A 16,135-nucleotide genomic window follows, 5' to 3' on the forward strand; every position below is an offset into this window, starting at 1 on the left:
AAAAACCTAAAAATAGAGCTATCATATGATCCAGCAGTCCCACTCCTGGGCATGTATCTGGAAAAAACCAATAATTTGAAAATATACATGCACCCCAATGTTCACTGCAGTACTATCTACAATAGCCAAGACATGGAAGCAACCTAAATGACCATCAACAGATGAATGGATAAAGAAGATGTACATATATACAGTGGAATATAACTCAGCCATTTTAAAAAAGAATGAAATAATGCCATTTGCAGCAACATGGATGGACCTAGAGATTATCTTACTAAGTGAAGTAAGTCAAAGATAAATATCATATGATATCACTTATATGTGGAAACAAAAAGAATGAAACAAATAAACTTATTTGCAAAACAGAAAGAGACTCACAGACTTCAAAAACAAATTTAAGGTTACCAAAGGGGAAAGGTGGGTGGGAGGGATAAATTAGGAGGTTGGGATTAACATACATACTACTATATATAAAATAATCAACAAGGACCTATTGTATAGCACAGGGAACTCTACTCAATACTCTGTAGTAACCTATATGGGAAAAGAATTTGAAAAAGAATAGATATGTGTATATGTATAACTGAGTCACTTTGCTGTACACCTGAAACTAACACAACATTGTAAATCAACTATACTCCAATATAAAATAAAAAGGATTTTTAAAGAAGAAAAAAACAACAACAAAATCAAAATGAGTCAAAGACAGACTCTCCCCTAATTGATGCTCTGCCTTATCAAGAAGTTCAAATACATAAAGAGTTAGCACTAAAATGAGGTAACCTCATCACACAGGAAATTGTACTTGAGGGACTTCATTGTATTAAACATATTATTTATTTAACACATTTGAATGTATATTTTAAAAATTATTCTTTAAAAAATACTGGTATATGCCCACATAACAACTCCCTGTTAATCTTGTTTCAGTAGTGCCTTTTGGTTTTTAATACCTAAACTTTATAGAAGTATTTTTCTCAATGTGTTTTTAAAACAGCTTAATAGAGATGTAATTCATATGTCATGCAGTTCACCCATTTAAAGTGCATAATTCAGTAGCTGTATTTTCACAGTTGTGCAGCCACATCAACGTTAGAACATTTTCATCACCAGAAAAAAGAAAGGCAGTATTGTAGAAAAAGAGCATTATCTTCAAACACTTGGATCCCCTTCTTTCTTTTTTTCTTACATATTTTACTTTATTTTTAAAAATTTTATTGGAGTATAATTGCTTTACAATGTTGTGTTTCTACTGTACAGCAAAATGAATCAGCTATACATATACATATATCCCCTCTTTTTTGGATTTCCTTCCCATTTAGGTCACCACCGAGGACTGAGTAGAATTCCCTGAGCTGTACAGTAGGTTCTTATTAGTTACCTATTTTATATGTAGTATCAATAGTGTATATATGTCAATCCCAATCTTCCAATTCGTCGTACCACCCTCGGATACCTTTCAGTGTAGACAAGTGCTTTCATTCTTTGGCTTGCAGTCACATCTCCCATTTCCCTTTTATTCTAGAACATAGCTCATTGAGTGGAATGGTAGGTAGAATAACCTTTACAATTTCTTTTCTTTGCTTTCCTTTTCAGTGTTCATATCATTGAATTCAGTTATGTTAAATGTGTTTAATGAATCACCTGCACTATAATTTTTTATTTTCTCTTTTTGTTTGCTTTTGGAAACTCTGACATTTCACCAGGATGTATCTTTTTTTTCACTTTCTCTTTGTTATTTGGTGGACCCATTCAATCTCAAATATTAATTTATTTAGTTCAGGGAAATTTTCTTCTATTATTTCACCTGTCTATTGTTCTCTTCTTTGGATTTGCCTTTGAGATTTCTGTTACACCTAATCGTTTAATCTTCCATGTTTTCATATAAAGTATCTTCCAACTCTTTGACTTTTTGTTTTTTGGAAACTGATTGAGAACTCTGTCGTTAGCTTGGCCAGTAAGATTTTTATTTTTGCTGCCATTTTCTTGTTTCCAAATATTTTCTCATGTCTCCTTTTCATGGCCCATCTAAATATTTTCTGATGTTTAGTTTTTTGTATCAGTAGCCTCTCAGATATCTCAGATACCACTTAAAATATTTTTTAGAAGTTCGTTTTCTGTAAATTGTTTCCTTCTGGAGTGGTTATTCTGTTAATTCACCTTGAGCCTTCTCTTTCCCATAGTTAATTTCTTTCAGAAACCTGGGATCCTTGGTTGTCTGTTCACATTTATGAGTGTTAGCTAGCTGTCGTGTTGTGTTTCATCTGTAGTTACGTAGGTAGTTCTTTTTCCCTGAAGTTTTTCCCTTGAATGGGGAGATTTCACTCTAGCTTAGTAGGCAAGGTTTATCACAAAGCTGACTTGTTTCTGTTTTTGCCTCATTGATGAGTAGTAGGTAGAGAAGCAGGAGATTGGAATGCTCAAACTTGCCAAAGTGAGGAGACCTTTGAAGACTAGGAGTGAAACATACTAGTAGTGTCTTTATTAGCTTCTGGGTGGAGTTGCCGCTGCTTTACTTTTTTCCCCCCATGTCTGTTTTAAAGGCCTGAAATTACGTCAGACTTGGCTCTGCTTCTGTCTTGGGCCCTAACATACTCAAAAAGGAACCATTCCTGTAATATGGCTTACTTTCATTTAAAGAGAAGCAGAGGGACTTCCCTGGTGGTCCAGTGGTTAAGAATCTATCTTGCAATGCAGGGGACACTGATTTGATCCCTGGTCAGGAAACTAAGATCCCACATTCCACAGGGCAACTAAGCCTGCGCACCGCAATTAAGAGCCCGAGTGCCACAACGAAAGATCCCGCGTGCTGCAACTAAGACCCGACGCAGCCAAAAAATAAATAAATATTAAAGAGCAGCAGACTTCTGGCTTTAGCCTAAGAGCAAAACCTATTGATGCTGGTTGTTCTGTTTAGTTATTATTTTTTTAATTAATTAATTTTGGTTGTGTTGGGTCTTCAGTGCTGCACGCGGGCTTTCTTTAGTTGCCTCAAGCAGGGGCTACTCTTCGTTGGGTGCGTGGGCTTCTCATTGCAGTGGCTTCTCTTGTTGCAGAGCACGGGCTCTAGAGTGTAGGCTCAGTAGTTGTGGCGCATGGGCTCAGTAGTTCTGGCTTGCAGGCTCTAGTGCACAGGCTCAGTAGTTGTGGCACACGGGCTTAGTTGCTCCGCAGCATGTGGCATCTTCACGGACCAGGGCTTGAACCCGTGTCCCCTGCATTGGCAGGCAGATTCTTAACCAATGCGCCACCCGGGAAGCCCTGTTCTGTTCAGTTTTGATTAGAAGTTTTACATAGTTCTTAATAATAAGTGTTGTTAGTAAGTTCTCAGTAAGTGTTGGCTGTGTTTTTTATTATTATTATTACAAAAGTATATGATCCTCTGTATTTTGTGATAGGAAAGTGATTTTTGAAAAATAAGTAGCTTTTTTGAATCACTTTTTTGTACACCTGAAACCTTGTAAACCAACTATACTTCAGTTTTTTTTTTTTTTTTGCGGTACGCGGGCCTCTCACTGTTGTGGTCTCTCCCGTTGCGGAGCACAGGCTCCAAACACGCAGGCTCAGCGGCCATGGCTCACGGGCCCAGCTGCTCCGCGGCATGTGGGATCTTCCCGGACCAGGGCACGAACCCGTGTCCCCTGCATCGGCAGGCGGACTCTCAACCACTGCGCCACCAGGGAAGCCCTATACTTCAGTTTTTTAAAAAAACCTTAAAAAAATAAAATAAGTAGCTTTTTTATAGTGAGGGTATGTATTTATGTCTTCATTTTTGGGTTGCGGGCTTTGGCCTGAGAACCCGTTTTATTCATTCTGAATTTTACTTTACTCTGTTTGGTGGTGTTTTTGTTCATGTTGTTGTGAATTCATATACTTTGGGTTGAAGATTACAGCTCTAAGGAGAGCAAGGAGGGACACTAAAGGGTATGAATGAAGGATATGATAATAATGTTACTTTTTCTTTTTTGCTTTTTCAGTTTGAGCAGAAAACTGGTGCAGTTTTTGATGAAATTGTAGAGAACTGTAAGTACCGTTCTAGAAAGAAACCAATCATGTCTTTAGCTAGATAATAAATATGTCTAGAGAAAACATTAATCTGTAATAGTGATTAGTTAGGGCTAATTAATGTGATGGTCCAATTTGATTTAAGTTTAGATCTTATCACACTTTGTTAGTATTTTAATAAAGTTAATCTGAATTGTAAGAATCTTACTCTTTTCTTTAAATATTTTATTCTCATGGTTATTAATGTTGAAATATAGCCATGCTTTGTGTGTGTGTGGATCATATTGAACTTATCACTCAGTAAAGGTTTCTACTTTGTTTACAGGGTCTCTTAATTTTCTCTTCATATTTTTTCCATTGTTATATGGTTTTCTTAAAAGAAACTTTGTTTCTTAGATTATAAAAGTAATACATTCTATCTTATAATACAAAAATGAATAAAGCAGAAAATAAAAGCCTTTACCATTCTCCAAGGAGAATCAGTTTTAAACATGTAATATATATCTTTCCAGACTTTTTTCTATGAATGTAAATGTATATCTCTATGTGATGGGAGGGGATTTATGTATCCTGTGAATGTTGTTCTTGCTTTTTTCATACAACTGCCTAGATATATTCTGTGTCAGTGGATATGGACCTATTGCATCCTTTCTAGTGGGTACTCAGTATTTTATTGTATGGCTGTACTATAAGTTAATCAGATTCCTCTTTTACATGTGTGTGTATTATTTTCAACTTTTTACTATTATAAACAATATTAAGTATGCATTTCTATACACATCTTTGTCTACTTGCTGAAGTGTTTTTGTAGGATAAATTCTAAGGATAGACTTTTTCTTCCAGTTTTATTGACATATAATTGACATACTGTTTTGACTTACATACATCGTGAAATGATTACCTCAATAAGTTTAGTGAATCTAACAATAGAATTGATGAATCATCAAAGGATGTTCATGCAGTTGTTTATGAAGGATAAATTTTATCATCTAGAATTCCTGAGTCAAGGAGAATGTTCATTTCTTTTGTTTTTTGTTTACTTTCACCAGAAGGATCTGTGAGTACCTTCTTTCTCTTTGGAATTAGTTTGTTTATATTTTTTGAGTGATAACAGTTTTCAGACTACATGTTGAGAAGTAACTAGCTCTCCTGATCCTCGTTGGGTTTAGTTATTGAATATCCTTTCTGTTGCATTTAAGCAAGAAAAATAGACTCTTGCTCACTTATCCAGAAAAACACTTCAGAAGTATATTGGGGGATTTCACAGAATTTAAGGAGGAGGTAAAGAACAAATTTCCCCCAGGGAACTCAGTCTAATGTGATTGTGGGCCTGTTGTCTCTAGTACTGCCAGAAAGCAGTTATGCTCCAATGACTTTTAGTCGTTATTTTTATCCATTTTAGATTTTAAGTTCCTAGGAAGAAGATTATGATTGGGCCAGCTTGCATCCGATGTTTATCTTTGAACCAGTCATCTGTGGTCAGGGGTAACAGATCAAAAAGTAAAACATGGGGCTGTTAGAAGGTATCCCTCAGCCATTATGTCTCACTTTTAGCAAATAAATTTTGATTTCCTGCTTCTGGATATGCCTTTGCTCAAGCCTGTATACTAGTAATAGAAATTAATCAAATAGCTTTCTAATGATGGTTTTAATCTGATGCTTTATTTGTTAAAGATGTTGCAGTAACAACAATCTTAAAGCGGTAGCAGAAATCTTAAGGCAGTAACCAAGCTGCTATACAATGGGTCTGTACACACAACATTTGGGGTTTATGTTTCTGGTGCCTGGTGCTTTTTTTGCTTCATCCCTGCAAACATTTTTAGGCTGGAGATTTACAAGCAGGGGATTTTATACCAAATGTTAAGTGCAAATGGTGTGGTAAAGATTACCTTTATCTCCCCCTTTCTGGTAGTTTATAATTAAGGGGCTGTTGAAGGCAGAGAAGTGACTAGCTTGGAAGAGGAGACTGGCCTCCCTCCGTGAAGGGAACTCAGGAACACAGACACCTATTCAGGAGAGATAAGGGCAGACTGCTACACAGATGGTATTCAGGAAGTGCTTGATTCCAAAGATGGTCATTTGAGGCCTACCATTTTGTCTTGATGTCGATGTACAGAAAAAAGGAAATTCACTGTTTCTCAGGCAAGTGCATCAAAATGTTTTGTGTAATACCAGACTTACCATATGTTCATTGCCCAAGACCACCAGGACGTGCGGCTTCACGTATTTGGTTTTATAGATCAAGTTCGGCCCTTCTAGGCACAGTCCTTCTGAAACTTTCAGCAGACTATAGTGTCTGCTAATTGTTGGGACGCATAAACTGATAGAATGTAACTCCATCAGTGAGGACTTTGGGAAATTTGGTTTAAACATGAAAAAGCTGAATTGATTTTACAAATATGTAGTGTTTTCGGTGAAAGGGATTTAAAAGAAAAAAGCCTTCAGTATTTTATGCAAATCAAAAGAGAGAGTAGGGCTGTCCAACTTCTAGTTCATCATTTGGAGGATTTGTGCTGTGGATTATTCAAGATAACATGGTGATAGTGGAAGTGACTGTTATACGGTGCATTACCCTAATTCATGTTCCCTTAACCATTGCCACTTTATGTGAAGTTTGAAAGAAGTTCAGATAGAATAGAGAGGGACTTCCCTGGTGGTCCAGTGATTAAGACTCCGTGCTACCAATGCAGGGGTCCGGGTTCCATCCCTGGTCAGGGAACTAGATCCCGCATGCCGAAACTAAGAGTTCACATGTGCAGCTCAAGATCCCACATGCCACAACTAAAAAAGATCCTGCATGTGGCCACGAAGATTTTGCATGCCGCAACTAAGACCTGGCGCAGCCAAATAAATATAAGAAAAAATAGAACAGAGAAATTAAAAAAATTTTTATTGAAGTATAGTTGATTTACAATGTTGTGTTAATTTCTGAATTGCCCCCTAGTTCACTAGAATCACAGGTTTTGAATTATAATTGTTATTTGGTAGAAATAAAGGAATAATTGGTAAAAGAGATTTCTGTGCATTAATTTTGTATCCTGCTACTTTATGAAATTCATCGGTTAGCTCCAGTAGTTTTTTGGTGGCATTTTTAAGATTCTCTATGTATAGTGTCATGTCACCTGATGTGATTTTTTTTTTTTTTTCTGATGTGATTTTAAATGGGATTTTTTTTTAAGCTTTCTTTTTAAGATTTCATTGTTAGCGTAAAGAAATGCAACAGATATCTTTACATTAAGCTTGTATCCTTTTACCTTGCTGAATGCATTTATTAGTTCTGATAGTTTTTGTGTGGAGTCTTTAGGGTTTTCTATATAGAGTATTGTGTCATCTGTGTACAATGACAATTTTACCTCTTGCCTTCCAATTTGGATACATTTTCTTTTTCTTGTCTGATTTCTGTGGCTAGGACTTCCAATATTATGTTTGAATAGAAGCAGTGAGATTGGGCATCCTTGTGTTGTTCCAGAATTTAGCAGGAAGGCTTTCAGGTTTTCACCACTGAGTGCTGTATTGACTGTGGGTTTGTCATAAATGGCTTTTATTATGTTGAGATATGTTCCCTCTATACCCATTTTGGTGAGAGTTTTTATCATGAATGGATGTTGAATTTTATCAAATGCTTTTTCTGTATCTGTTGGTTTTTGTCTTTTGTTGATGTGATGTATCACATTGATTGCTTTGCATATGTTGAACTATCCCTGTGACCCTGGAATAAATCCAAGTTGATCATGTTGTATAATCCTTATGTGTTGTTGGATTCTGTTTGCTAATATTTTGTTGAGGATTTTTGCACCTGTTTTCATTCAAAGATATTGGCCTGTAATTTTCTCTTCTTGTATTTTCTTTGTCTGGTTTTGGTATTAGGGTGTAGGTGGCTTCATAGAATGAATGCGGGAGTCATTGACCCTCCTCTTCAATCATGACCCTCCTCTTCAATCCTTTGGAAGAGTTGTAGAAGTATAAGTATGAGTTCTTCTATGTATATTTGGTAGAATTACCCAGTGAAGCCTTATGGTCCTGGATTTTGTTTGCAAGGAGGGTTTTGTTTCTTTGTTTTTTATTACAAGTTCTGTTTCACTTCTAGTGATTGGTCTGTTCAAATTATCTGTTTCTTCTTGATTCAGTTTTGGCAGGCTGTATGTTTCTAGGAACTTGTCTGTTTCTTCTAGGTTGTATATTTTATTGGCATATAACTGTTCATAGTAATTCCTTAGGATTTTTTGAGTTTCTGCTGTATTGGTTGTTTCTCCTCTTTCATTTCTTATTTTGTTTATTTGGCTTTTCTCTCTTTTCTCCCTAGTGATCCTGGCCAGTGATTTGTCAATTTTGTTTATCCTTTCAGAAAATCAGCTCTTGGTTTTATTGATTTTTTAAAAAAGTCTCTATTTCCTCTCTGATTTTTATTATTTCCTTCCTTCTTCTGACATTAAGTTTTGTTTGTTCTTCTTTTTCTCATTATTGTAGGTGGTAGGTTAGGTTGCTTATTTGAGATTTTTCTTCTTTTTTGAGGAAGGCCTGTATCTCTGTGAACTTCCCTCTTAGATCTGCTTTTGTTGCATCCCATAGATTTTATATGGTTTTGTTTTCATTGTCATTTATCTCGAGGTATTTTTTAATTTCCTGTTTGATTTCATTGTTGACCCATTAGTTTTTTAGTAGCATGTTGTTTAGTCTCCATGTAATCTTTTTTTTTTTTTTTTGTGGTACGTGGGACTCTCACCATTGTGGCCTCTCCCGTTGCGGAGCACAGGCTCTGGATGCGCAGGCTGAGCGGCCGTGGCTAACGGGCCCAGCTGCTCCGCGGCATGTGGGATCTTCCCGGACCGGGCACGAACCCATGTCCCCTGCATTGGCAGGTGGACTCTTAACCACTGCGCCACCAGGGAAGCCCTGTAATCGTTTTTTTTTCTTGCTTTTCTCTCTGTGGTTGATTTCTAGTTTCATGCCTTTGTGGTCAGAGAAGATGCTTGAAATAATTTCTGTCCTTTTAAATTTGTTGAGGCTTGTTTTGGGCCACAGACTGTGGTCTATCCTTGAGAGTGTTTCACGCGCTCTCGAAGAGAATGTGTGTTCTGTTTGTTTTGGCTATAGTGTCCTATAGATATCAATTCAGTCTAACTGTTCTGTTGTGTCATTTAGAGTCTGTGTTGCCTTATTAGTTTTCTGTCTGGAAAATCTGTCCGTTGATGTGAGTGGGGTTGTTAAATCTATTATTGTGTTCCCGTCAGTTTCTCCTCTTATGTCTGTTAGTATTTTATGTGTTTGGGTGCTTCTATATTAGGTGCATTTATGTTAATGAGTGTAATATCCTCTTTTTGTATCGATCCTTTTATCATTATATAGTGTCCTTCTTTGCCTTTTTTTATACTCTTTGTTTTAAAGTCCATTTTATTTGATACGAGTGTTGCTGTCCCCACTTTCTTGTCATTTACATTTGCGTGAAATATCTTTTTCCATCCCCTCACTTTCAATCCATTCATGTCTTTTGCCCTAAAGCGACTCTCTTGTAGGCAGCATATTTTACGTTCTTGTTTTATTATCCAATCAGTCACTCTATGCTTTTGATCGGAGCTTTTAGTCCAGTGACATTTACAGTAATTATTGATAAGTATGTATTTATTGCCATTTTTCCTTGCTTTTCTTATAGTTTTTAACCACATTTTCATTGTTGATCAATATATTGTTTAGTTTTGCTTATTTATGAACTCTGTATTTTTTAATCATACTGTATATGTTACCACTTTGTTTTATCATTGTATATTCTTTTTCTTAAAATTAAATAATTTTATTTTTGGCTGCATTGGGTCTTCATTGCTGTGCGTGGTTTTTCTCTAGTTGTGGCGAGTGGGGGCTGCTCTTCGTTATGGTGCATGGGCTTCTCATTACAGTGGCTTCTCTTGTTGCAGAGAATGGGCTCTAGGCGCCTAGGCTTCAGTAGTTGTGGCACACGGGCTCAGTAGTTGTGGTGCACGGGCTTAGCTGCTCTGAGCCATGTGGGATCTTCCCGGACCAGGGCTCAAACCCGTGTCCCCTGCATTGGCAGGCGGATTCTTAACCACTGCGCCACCAGGGAAGTCCCTTATTGTATATTCTTGAGATTTGTCTGTACTGATCATTTAGCTCTCATTCATTCATCACTGATGTATAGTAATTCATTATATAAACATTATATTTTTTTTTTTTAAAAGAAGATGTTGGGGGTAGGAGTTTATTAATTAATTAATTAATTTTTGCTGTGTTGGGTCTTCGTTTCTGTACGAGGGCTTTCTCTAGTTGTGGCAAGTGGGGGCCACTCTTCATCGCGGCGCGCGGGCCTCTCACTATCATGGCCTCTCTTGTTGCGGAGCACAGGCTCCAGACGCACAGGCTCAGTAGTTGTGGCTCACGGGCCTAGTTGCTCCACGGCATGTGGGATCCTCCCAGACCAGGGCTCAAACCTGTGTCCCCTGCATTAGCAGGCAGATTCTCAACCACTGCACCACCAGGGAAGCCCATAATTTTCATTTATTCATTTTAAATTGTGGTAAAAAAACCCACATAATGTAAAAATTTACCATCTTAATCATTTTTAAGTGTATAGTTCCATAATATTAAGTACATTCACGTTTTTATGCAACAAATCTGTAGAACTATTTTATCTTGCAAAACTGAAATTTCTGTATCCATTGAACAAAATTTCCCTCCCCTCTTAAGGTTTATACATGTTGTAACATGTATTGGGATGTCCTTCCCCCTTTTTTTCTTTTGCGGTATGCGGGCCTCTCACTGTTGTAGCCTCTCCCGCTGCGGAGCACAGGCTCTGGACACGCAGGCTCAGCAGCTATGGCTCACTGGCCCAACCGCTCCGTGGCATGTGGGATCTTCCCAGACCGGGGCACGGACCCGTGTCCCCTGCATCGGCAGGCGGACTCTCAACCACTGCACCACCAGGGAAGCCCTCCTTCCTTTTTAAGGCTGAATAATATTCCGCTGTATGGGTAGTACCACATTTTGTTTATCCATTCACCTGTTGATGGGCATTTGGATTGCTTCTGCCTCTTGGTTTTTGTGAATGATGCTGCACTGAACATGGCGAGCAAATATCTCTTCATGATTCTGCTTTCATTTGTCTTGGATATATACCCAGAAATGGGATTGCTTGTTCATATGGTAATTCTGTTTTCATTTTTTTTGAGGACTTGCCATACTGTTTTCAGGAGCGGTGGCACCATTTTACATTCGCACTAACACAGGGATTCCAGTTTCTCCACATCCTTGTCAACACTTGTCACTTTCTGTGTTTTTGATCGTAACCATCCTAATGGGTATGAGGTGATATCTCATTGTAGTTTTGATTAGCATTTCTCTAATGATTAGTAATGTTGAGCATCTTTTGATATGCTTGTTGGCCATTTGTCTTCTTGGAGAAATGTCTTTTTCCAAGTCCTTTCGCCAGTTTTGAATTGGGTTATTTGTTTTTTTTCTTATTGTTGATTTGTAAGAGTTCTTTATATATTCTGGATATTACCCCCGTCAGATGTATGATTTGCAAATACTTGCTTCCATTCCATGTGTTACCTTTTCACTCTGTTGGTTGTTTCTTTTGACATCCAGAAGTTTTAAAAATTTGATGTAGGTAGTCCCATTTGTTTATTTTTGCTTTTGTTGCCTGTGTTTTTGGTGTCATGTCCAAGAAATCATTGCCTAATCCAGTGTCATGAAGGTTTTTCCCTATGTTTTCTTTTAGGAGTTTTATACTTTTAGGTCTTATGTTTAAAATATATCAAAATTTCAAAATCTATTTTAGTGTATATATATTGGGTTGGCCAAAAAGTTCCTTTGGTTTTTTTTTTTTTTTTCTGGTATGCGGGCCTCTCACTGTTGTGGCCTCTCCCGTTGCGGAGCACGGGCTCTGGACACGCAGGCTCAACGGCCATGGCTCACGGGCCCAGCCACTCTGCGGCACCTGGGATCTTCCCGGACCGGGGCACGAACCCATGTCTCCTGCATCGGCAGGCGGACTCTCAACCACTGCGCCACCAGGGAAGCCCGTTCCTTTGGTTTCTACGTAAAAATAAAAGGCACATTTTTCATTTTCACCAAGAACTTTATTGAGCAACGTATTCACCCTTTTGTTCCACTTCTATCATTTTTCAGGCAACTGCGTAATTCCATCTTCCCAAGACTTTTTATCTTTGAGCAAAGAGCTGTTTCAGGTGCCTTTTAACAGTCTTCCAGGGGATTGAAATTTTTTCCACTAAGAGAATTTTGAAAAGACTGAAATAAATGGAAATTTGAAGGTGCAATGTCTGCTGAATACGGCAGATGAATCAGAACTTCCTGGCCAAGCTTTAACAGTTTTTGCCTGGTCATCAAAGAAACATGCAGTCTTGTAGTATCCTGATGGAAGATTATGCATTTTCTGTTGACTAATTCTGGATGCTTTTAGTCGAATGCTGCTTTCAGTTGGTCTAATTGGGAACAGTACTTGTTGGAATTAATGGTTTGGTTTTTCAGGAGGAGCTCATAATAGAGGACTCCCTTCCAGTCCCACCATATACACAACATCACCTTCTTGGGATGAAGACCGGCATTTGGTGTGGTTGGTGGCGGTTCATTTCTTCTGTGGCTTGCCCCACAGTCTCTTCCATTCCACATTATTGTACAGTATCCATTTTTCATCACCTGTCACAATTTGTTTTAAAAATGAATGTTTTCCTTACGTGTAAGTAGAGAATCGCACGCGGAAATACAGTCAAGAAGGTTTTTTTTGCTTGATTTACTTGGGACGCAAACATCAAAGCGATTAACATAACCAAGCTGGTGTAAATGATTTTCAACACTTGATTTGTATATTTTGAGTATGTTGGCTATCTCCCATGTGGTATAGCGTTGACTGTTCTCACTTAATGTCTCGATTTGATCACTGTCAACTTCAACTGGTCTACTTGACTGTGGAGCATTGCCCAGCAACAAATCTTCAGCACGAAACTTTGCAAACCACTTTTGACACGTTCAGTCAGTCACAGCACCTTCTCCATATACTGCACAAATCTTTTTTGTGTGTTTCAGTTGCGTTTTTACCTTTCTTGAAATAATAAAGCATAATATGCCGGAAATGTTGCTTTCTTGCTTCCATCTTCAGTATTAAAATGGCTGCACAAAAGTTTACCAATTTTGATGTTTTTTTTTTAAGTACTCGCTGATAAGACAGCTGTCACAATACAACCTAACAAAATTGTTTTGAATGAAGTTTAAAGACAGTTAAATCCTACTAGAGCCATCCTACAGAAAATGACGAACCTTTTGGCCGATCCAATACTTCTTGATGTTTCTAGTTTTTCCATTACAAATCTTTCCTCTACGAACATCCTTGCATGTTTTCTGATTCATACAAGAAAGTACCATGTATGGAGTTCAATGTGAAATCTATTTCTTGTGGTGAGTCTGTCAAAAACAAGTTTAGAATATATTTCTTTAGGACAGGAATTGTCAAACTTTTTCTCTAAAAGACCAGATAGTAAATATTTTAGGCTTTATAGGTATGCTTTCTCTGTTGCAGCATTCAGCTCTGACTTTTTAGCATGAAAGCAGTCATAGACAGTATAAGAAGGGATTAGTGTGTTTGTTTCCAATTAAACTTTATCGGCACTGAATACTGAATTTAGTGTAATTTTCAGGTGTCAAGAAATATCTTTCTTTTAATTTTTTTTTAACCACTTAAAAATGTTAAAACCATTCTTAGCTCATGGGTTATACGAATACAGCACAGGTGGCTTCTGGATTTAGCATGCAGACACAATTTACCTACCCCTGCTCTAGGGTGTATATGGAAAGTGATTGCTCAGGCATTGGATGTGTACATTCTCAACTTACTAGAAATGCAAAGCTCAATTTTTTCAGTAGTTTCATCCATTTATAATTCTACCATTGTTTAGAGTTTTGGTCACTATGCATTTGGCCAACACTTGATATTATCAGACTTTTAAACTTTGTAATTATAGCAGGTATAACATGGAATTCACTTTTTAAAATTTATGTTTTCCTGATTAGTAATTTAGTTGAACATTTTTTCATGTGTTTTGGCCATTTCTGATTCTTTTGCAAAATCTGTTGCCCACTTGCAAAATCTGTTGCCCACTTGCTATTGGGTTGTTGGTCTTTTCTTTTTTTTTACATCTTTATTGGAGTATAATTGCTTTACAATGGTGTGTTAGTTTCTGCTTTATAACAAAGTGAATCAGTTATACATATGTTCCCATATCTCTTCCCTCTTGCGTCTCCCTCCCTCCAACCCTCCCTATCCTATCCCTCCAGGCGGTCACAAAGCACCGAGCTGATCTCCCTGTGCTATGCGGCTGCTTCCCACTAGCTATCTACCTTACGTTTGGTAGTGTATATATGTCCATGTCTCTCTCTCGCTTTGTCACAGCTTACCCTTCCCCCTCCCCATATCCTCAAGTCCATTCTCTAGTAGGTCTGTATCTTTATTCCTGTCTTACCCCTAGGTTCTTCATGACATTTTTTTTTCTTAAATTCCATATATATGTGTTAGCATACGGTATTTGTCTTTCTCTTTCTGACTTACTTCACTCTGTATGACAGACTCTAGGTCTATCCACCTCATTACAAATAGCTCAATTTTGTTTATTTTTATGGCTGAGTAATATTCCATTGTATATATGTGCCATATCTTCTTTATCCATTCATGCGATGATGGGCACTTAGGTTGTTTCCATCTCTGGGCTATTGTAAATAGAGCTGCAATGAACATTTTGGTACAGGACTCTTTTTGAATTATGGTTTTCTCAGGGTATATGCCCAGTAGTGGGATTGCTGGGTCATATGTAGTTCTATTTGTAGTTTTTTAAGGAACCTCCATACTGTTCTCCTTAGTGGCTGTACCAATTCACGTTCCCACCAGCAGTGCAAGAGTGTTCCCTTTTCTCCACACCCTCTCCAGCATTTATTGTTTGTAGATTTTTTGATGATGGCTATTCTGACTGGTGTGAGATGATATCTCATTGTAGTTTTGATTTGCATTAATCATTAGAGAAATGCAAATCAAAACTACATTGAGGTCTTTTCTTAACTGCATTGTTGTTCTCTAAATATCCTGAAGAATAAACTTGTCAGTTATAGATATTGAAAATAAAATTTCCTAACTCATGATTTATCTTTATAATACTTTGCATAAGCAGAAATTAATTTTAATTTATTTGAATGATAATAAATGTATCAGTCTTTTCCTTTATGGTTTGATTTTCTTTTTTTTTTTTAATTTTATTTAGGTAAACCTTTTCTAGGTTGAGGTCAGAAAGATCTTACATATTATTTCCTAAAATGTTCATTGGTTTTACTTTATCATAGAATCAACTGTTTCATGGTTTGGCTTAGGGAACTAATTTTATTTCTTTCCATAATACTAACAAATTGTCTCACCACCATTTATGAAATACTATTTCCTTTACATAGTTACCTGAAAAGCTACTCTGTAGTGTATACCTATGGGCTTTTTCTCCACATTCTCCAATGGACGTTTTGTTTATTTCTGTGCCATGTTCTTTTAATTAATTTACTTTATAATAAGTCTTGATAACCTGATGGTTGACATTCTTGAAAAGTTTTCTTCAGGAATGTTTCACCTGTTCTTCCTACTGTTCATTTTAGAAATATCTTGCCAAGTCACTAACAAAACAAAATCAAATAAGCGCAAAATTTTGATGGGATTGTCTTTGAGTCTATAGATCACCTGAGAGAGAATTGGCATGTTTATGATAGTGAGTCGTTCTATCTATGAACTTCGTGTGTCTTTTCATTTATTTAAATCTTTAATGCTTTTCAATAAAATTTTATAATCTATAATGGATTATCTTGGAAGATTTTATATTTTAGCATTTAAGTCTTAGTTTGATATTTATTTTTGGATTTAGGATAAGATTGGGGTCCGCTTTCTTCAGATGAGTAGCTGATTGTGCTGACATGTTAAAAATTTATCTTTTCCTCTTAATAGTTAATATTTTTATCAGTGAACCGAATTGGCACTATGAGGTATATTTAAGTTTTATATATAAGGGAATCTTTTTCTGTATTTCTGTTAAAGTCTGTATTTATATATTTACATGTTAATGTTTACAGTAAATATTTA

General features: G+C 36.9%; 1 protein-coding gene across 10 annotated transcripts in view; it reads left to right on the top strand.

The window, feature by feature from the left end:
- Positions 1–16,135, top strand: part of ZMYM4 (zinc finger MYM-type containing 4) — a 175,188-nt gene that overhangs the window by 69,302 nt on the left and 89,751 nt on the right. For 9 of the 10 annotated variants that reach the window (XM_067725440.1, XM_067725441.1, XM_067725446.1 and 6 more), the window contains one exon: positions 3,978–4,023. The exons of the other annotated variant lie outside the window; for it this stretch is intronic. In XM_067725440.1, the coding sequence (XP_067581541.1) occupies positions 3,978–4,023 (46 nt within the window). The remainder of the gene's footprint in view (positions 1–3,977; positions 4,024–16,135) is intronic. 10 annotated transcript variants of the gene reach the window in all.

This window comes from Pseudorca crassidens, chromosome 2 (genome assembly GCF_039906515.1).
Source record: "Pseudorca crassidens isolate mPseCra1 chromosome 2, mPseCra1.hap1, whole genome shotgun sequence".
NCBI lineage: Eukaryota > Metazoa > Chordata > Mammalia > Artiodactyla > Delphinidae > Pseudorca > Pseudorca crassidens.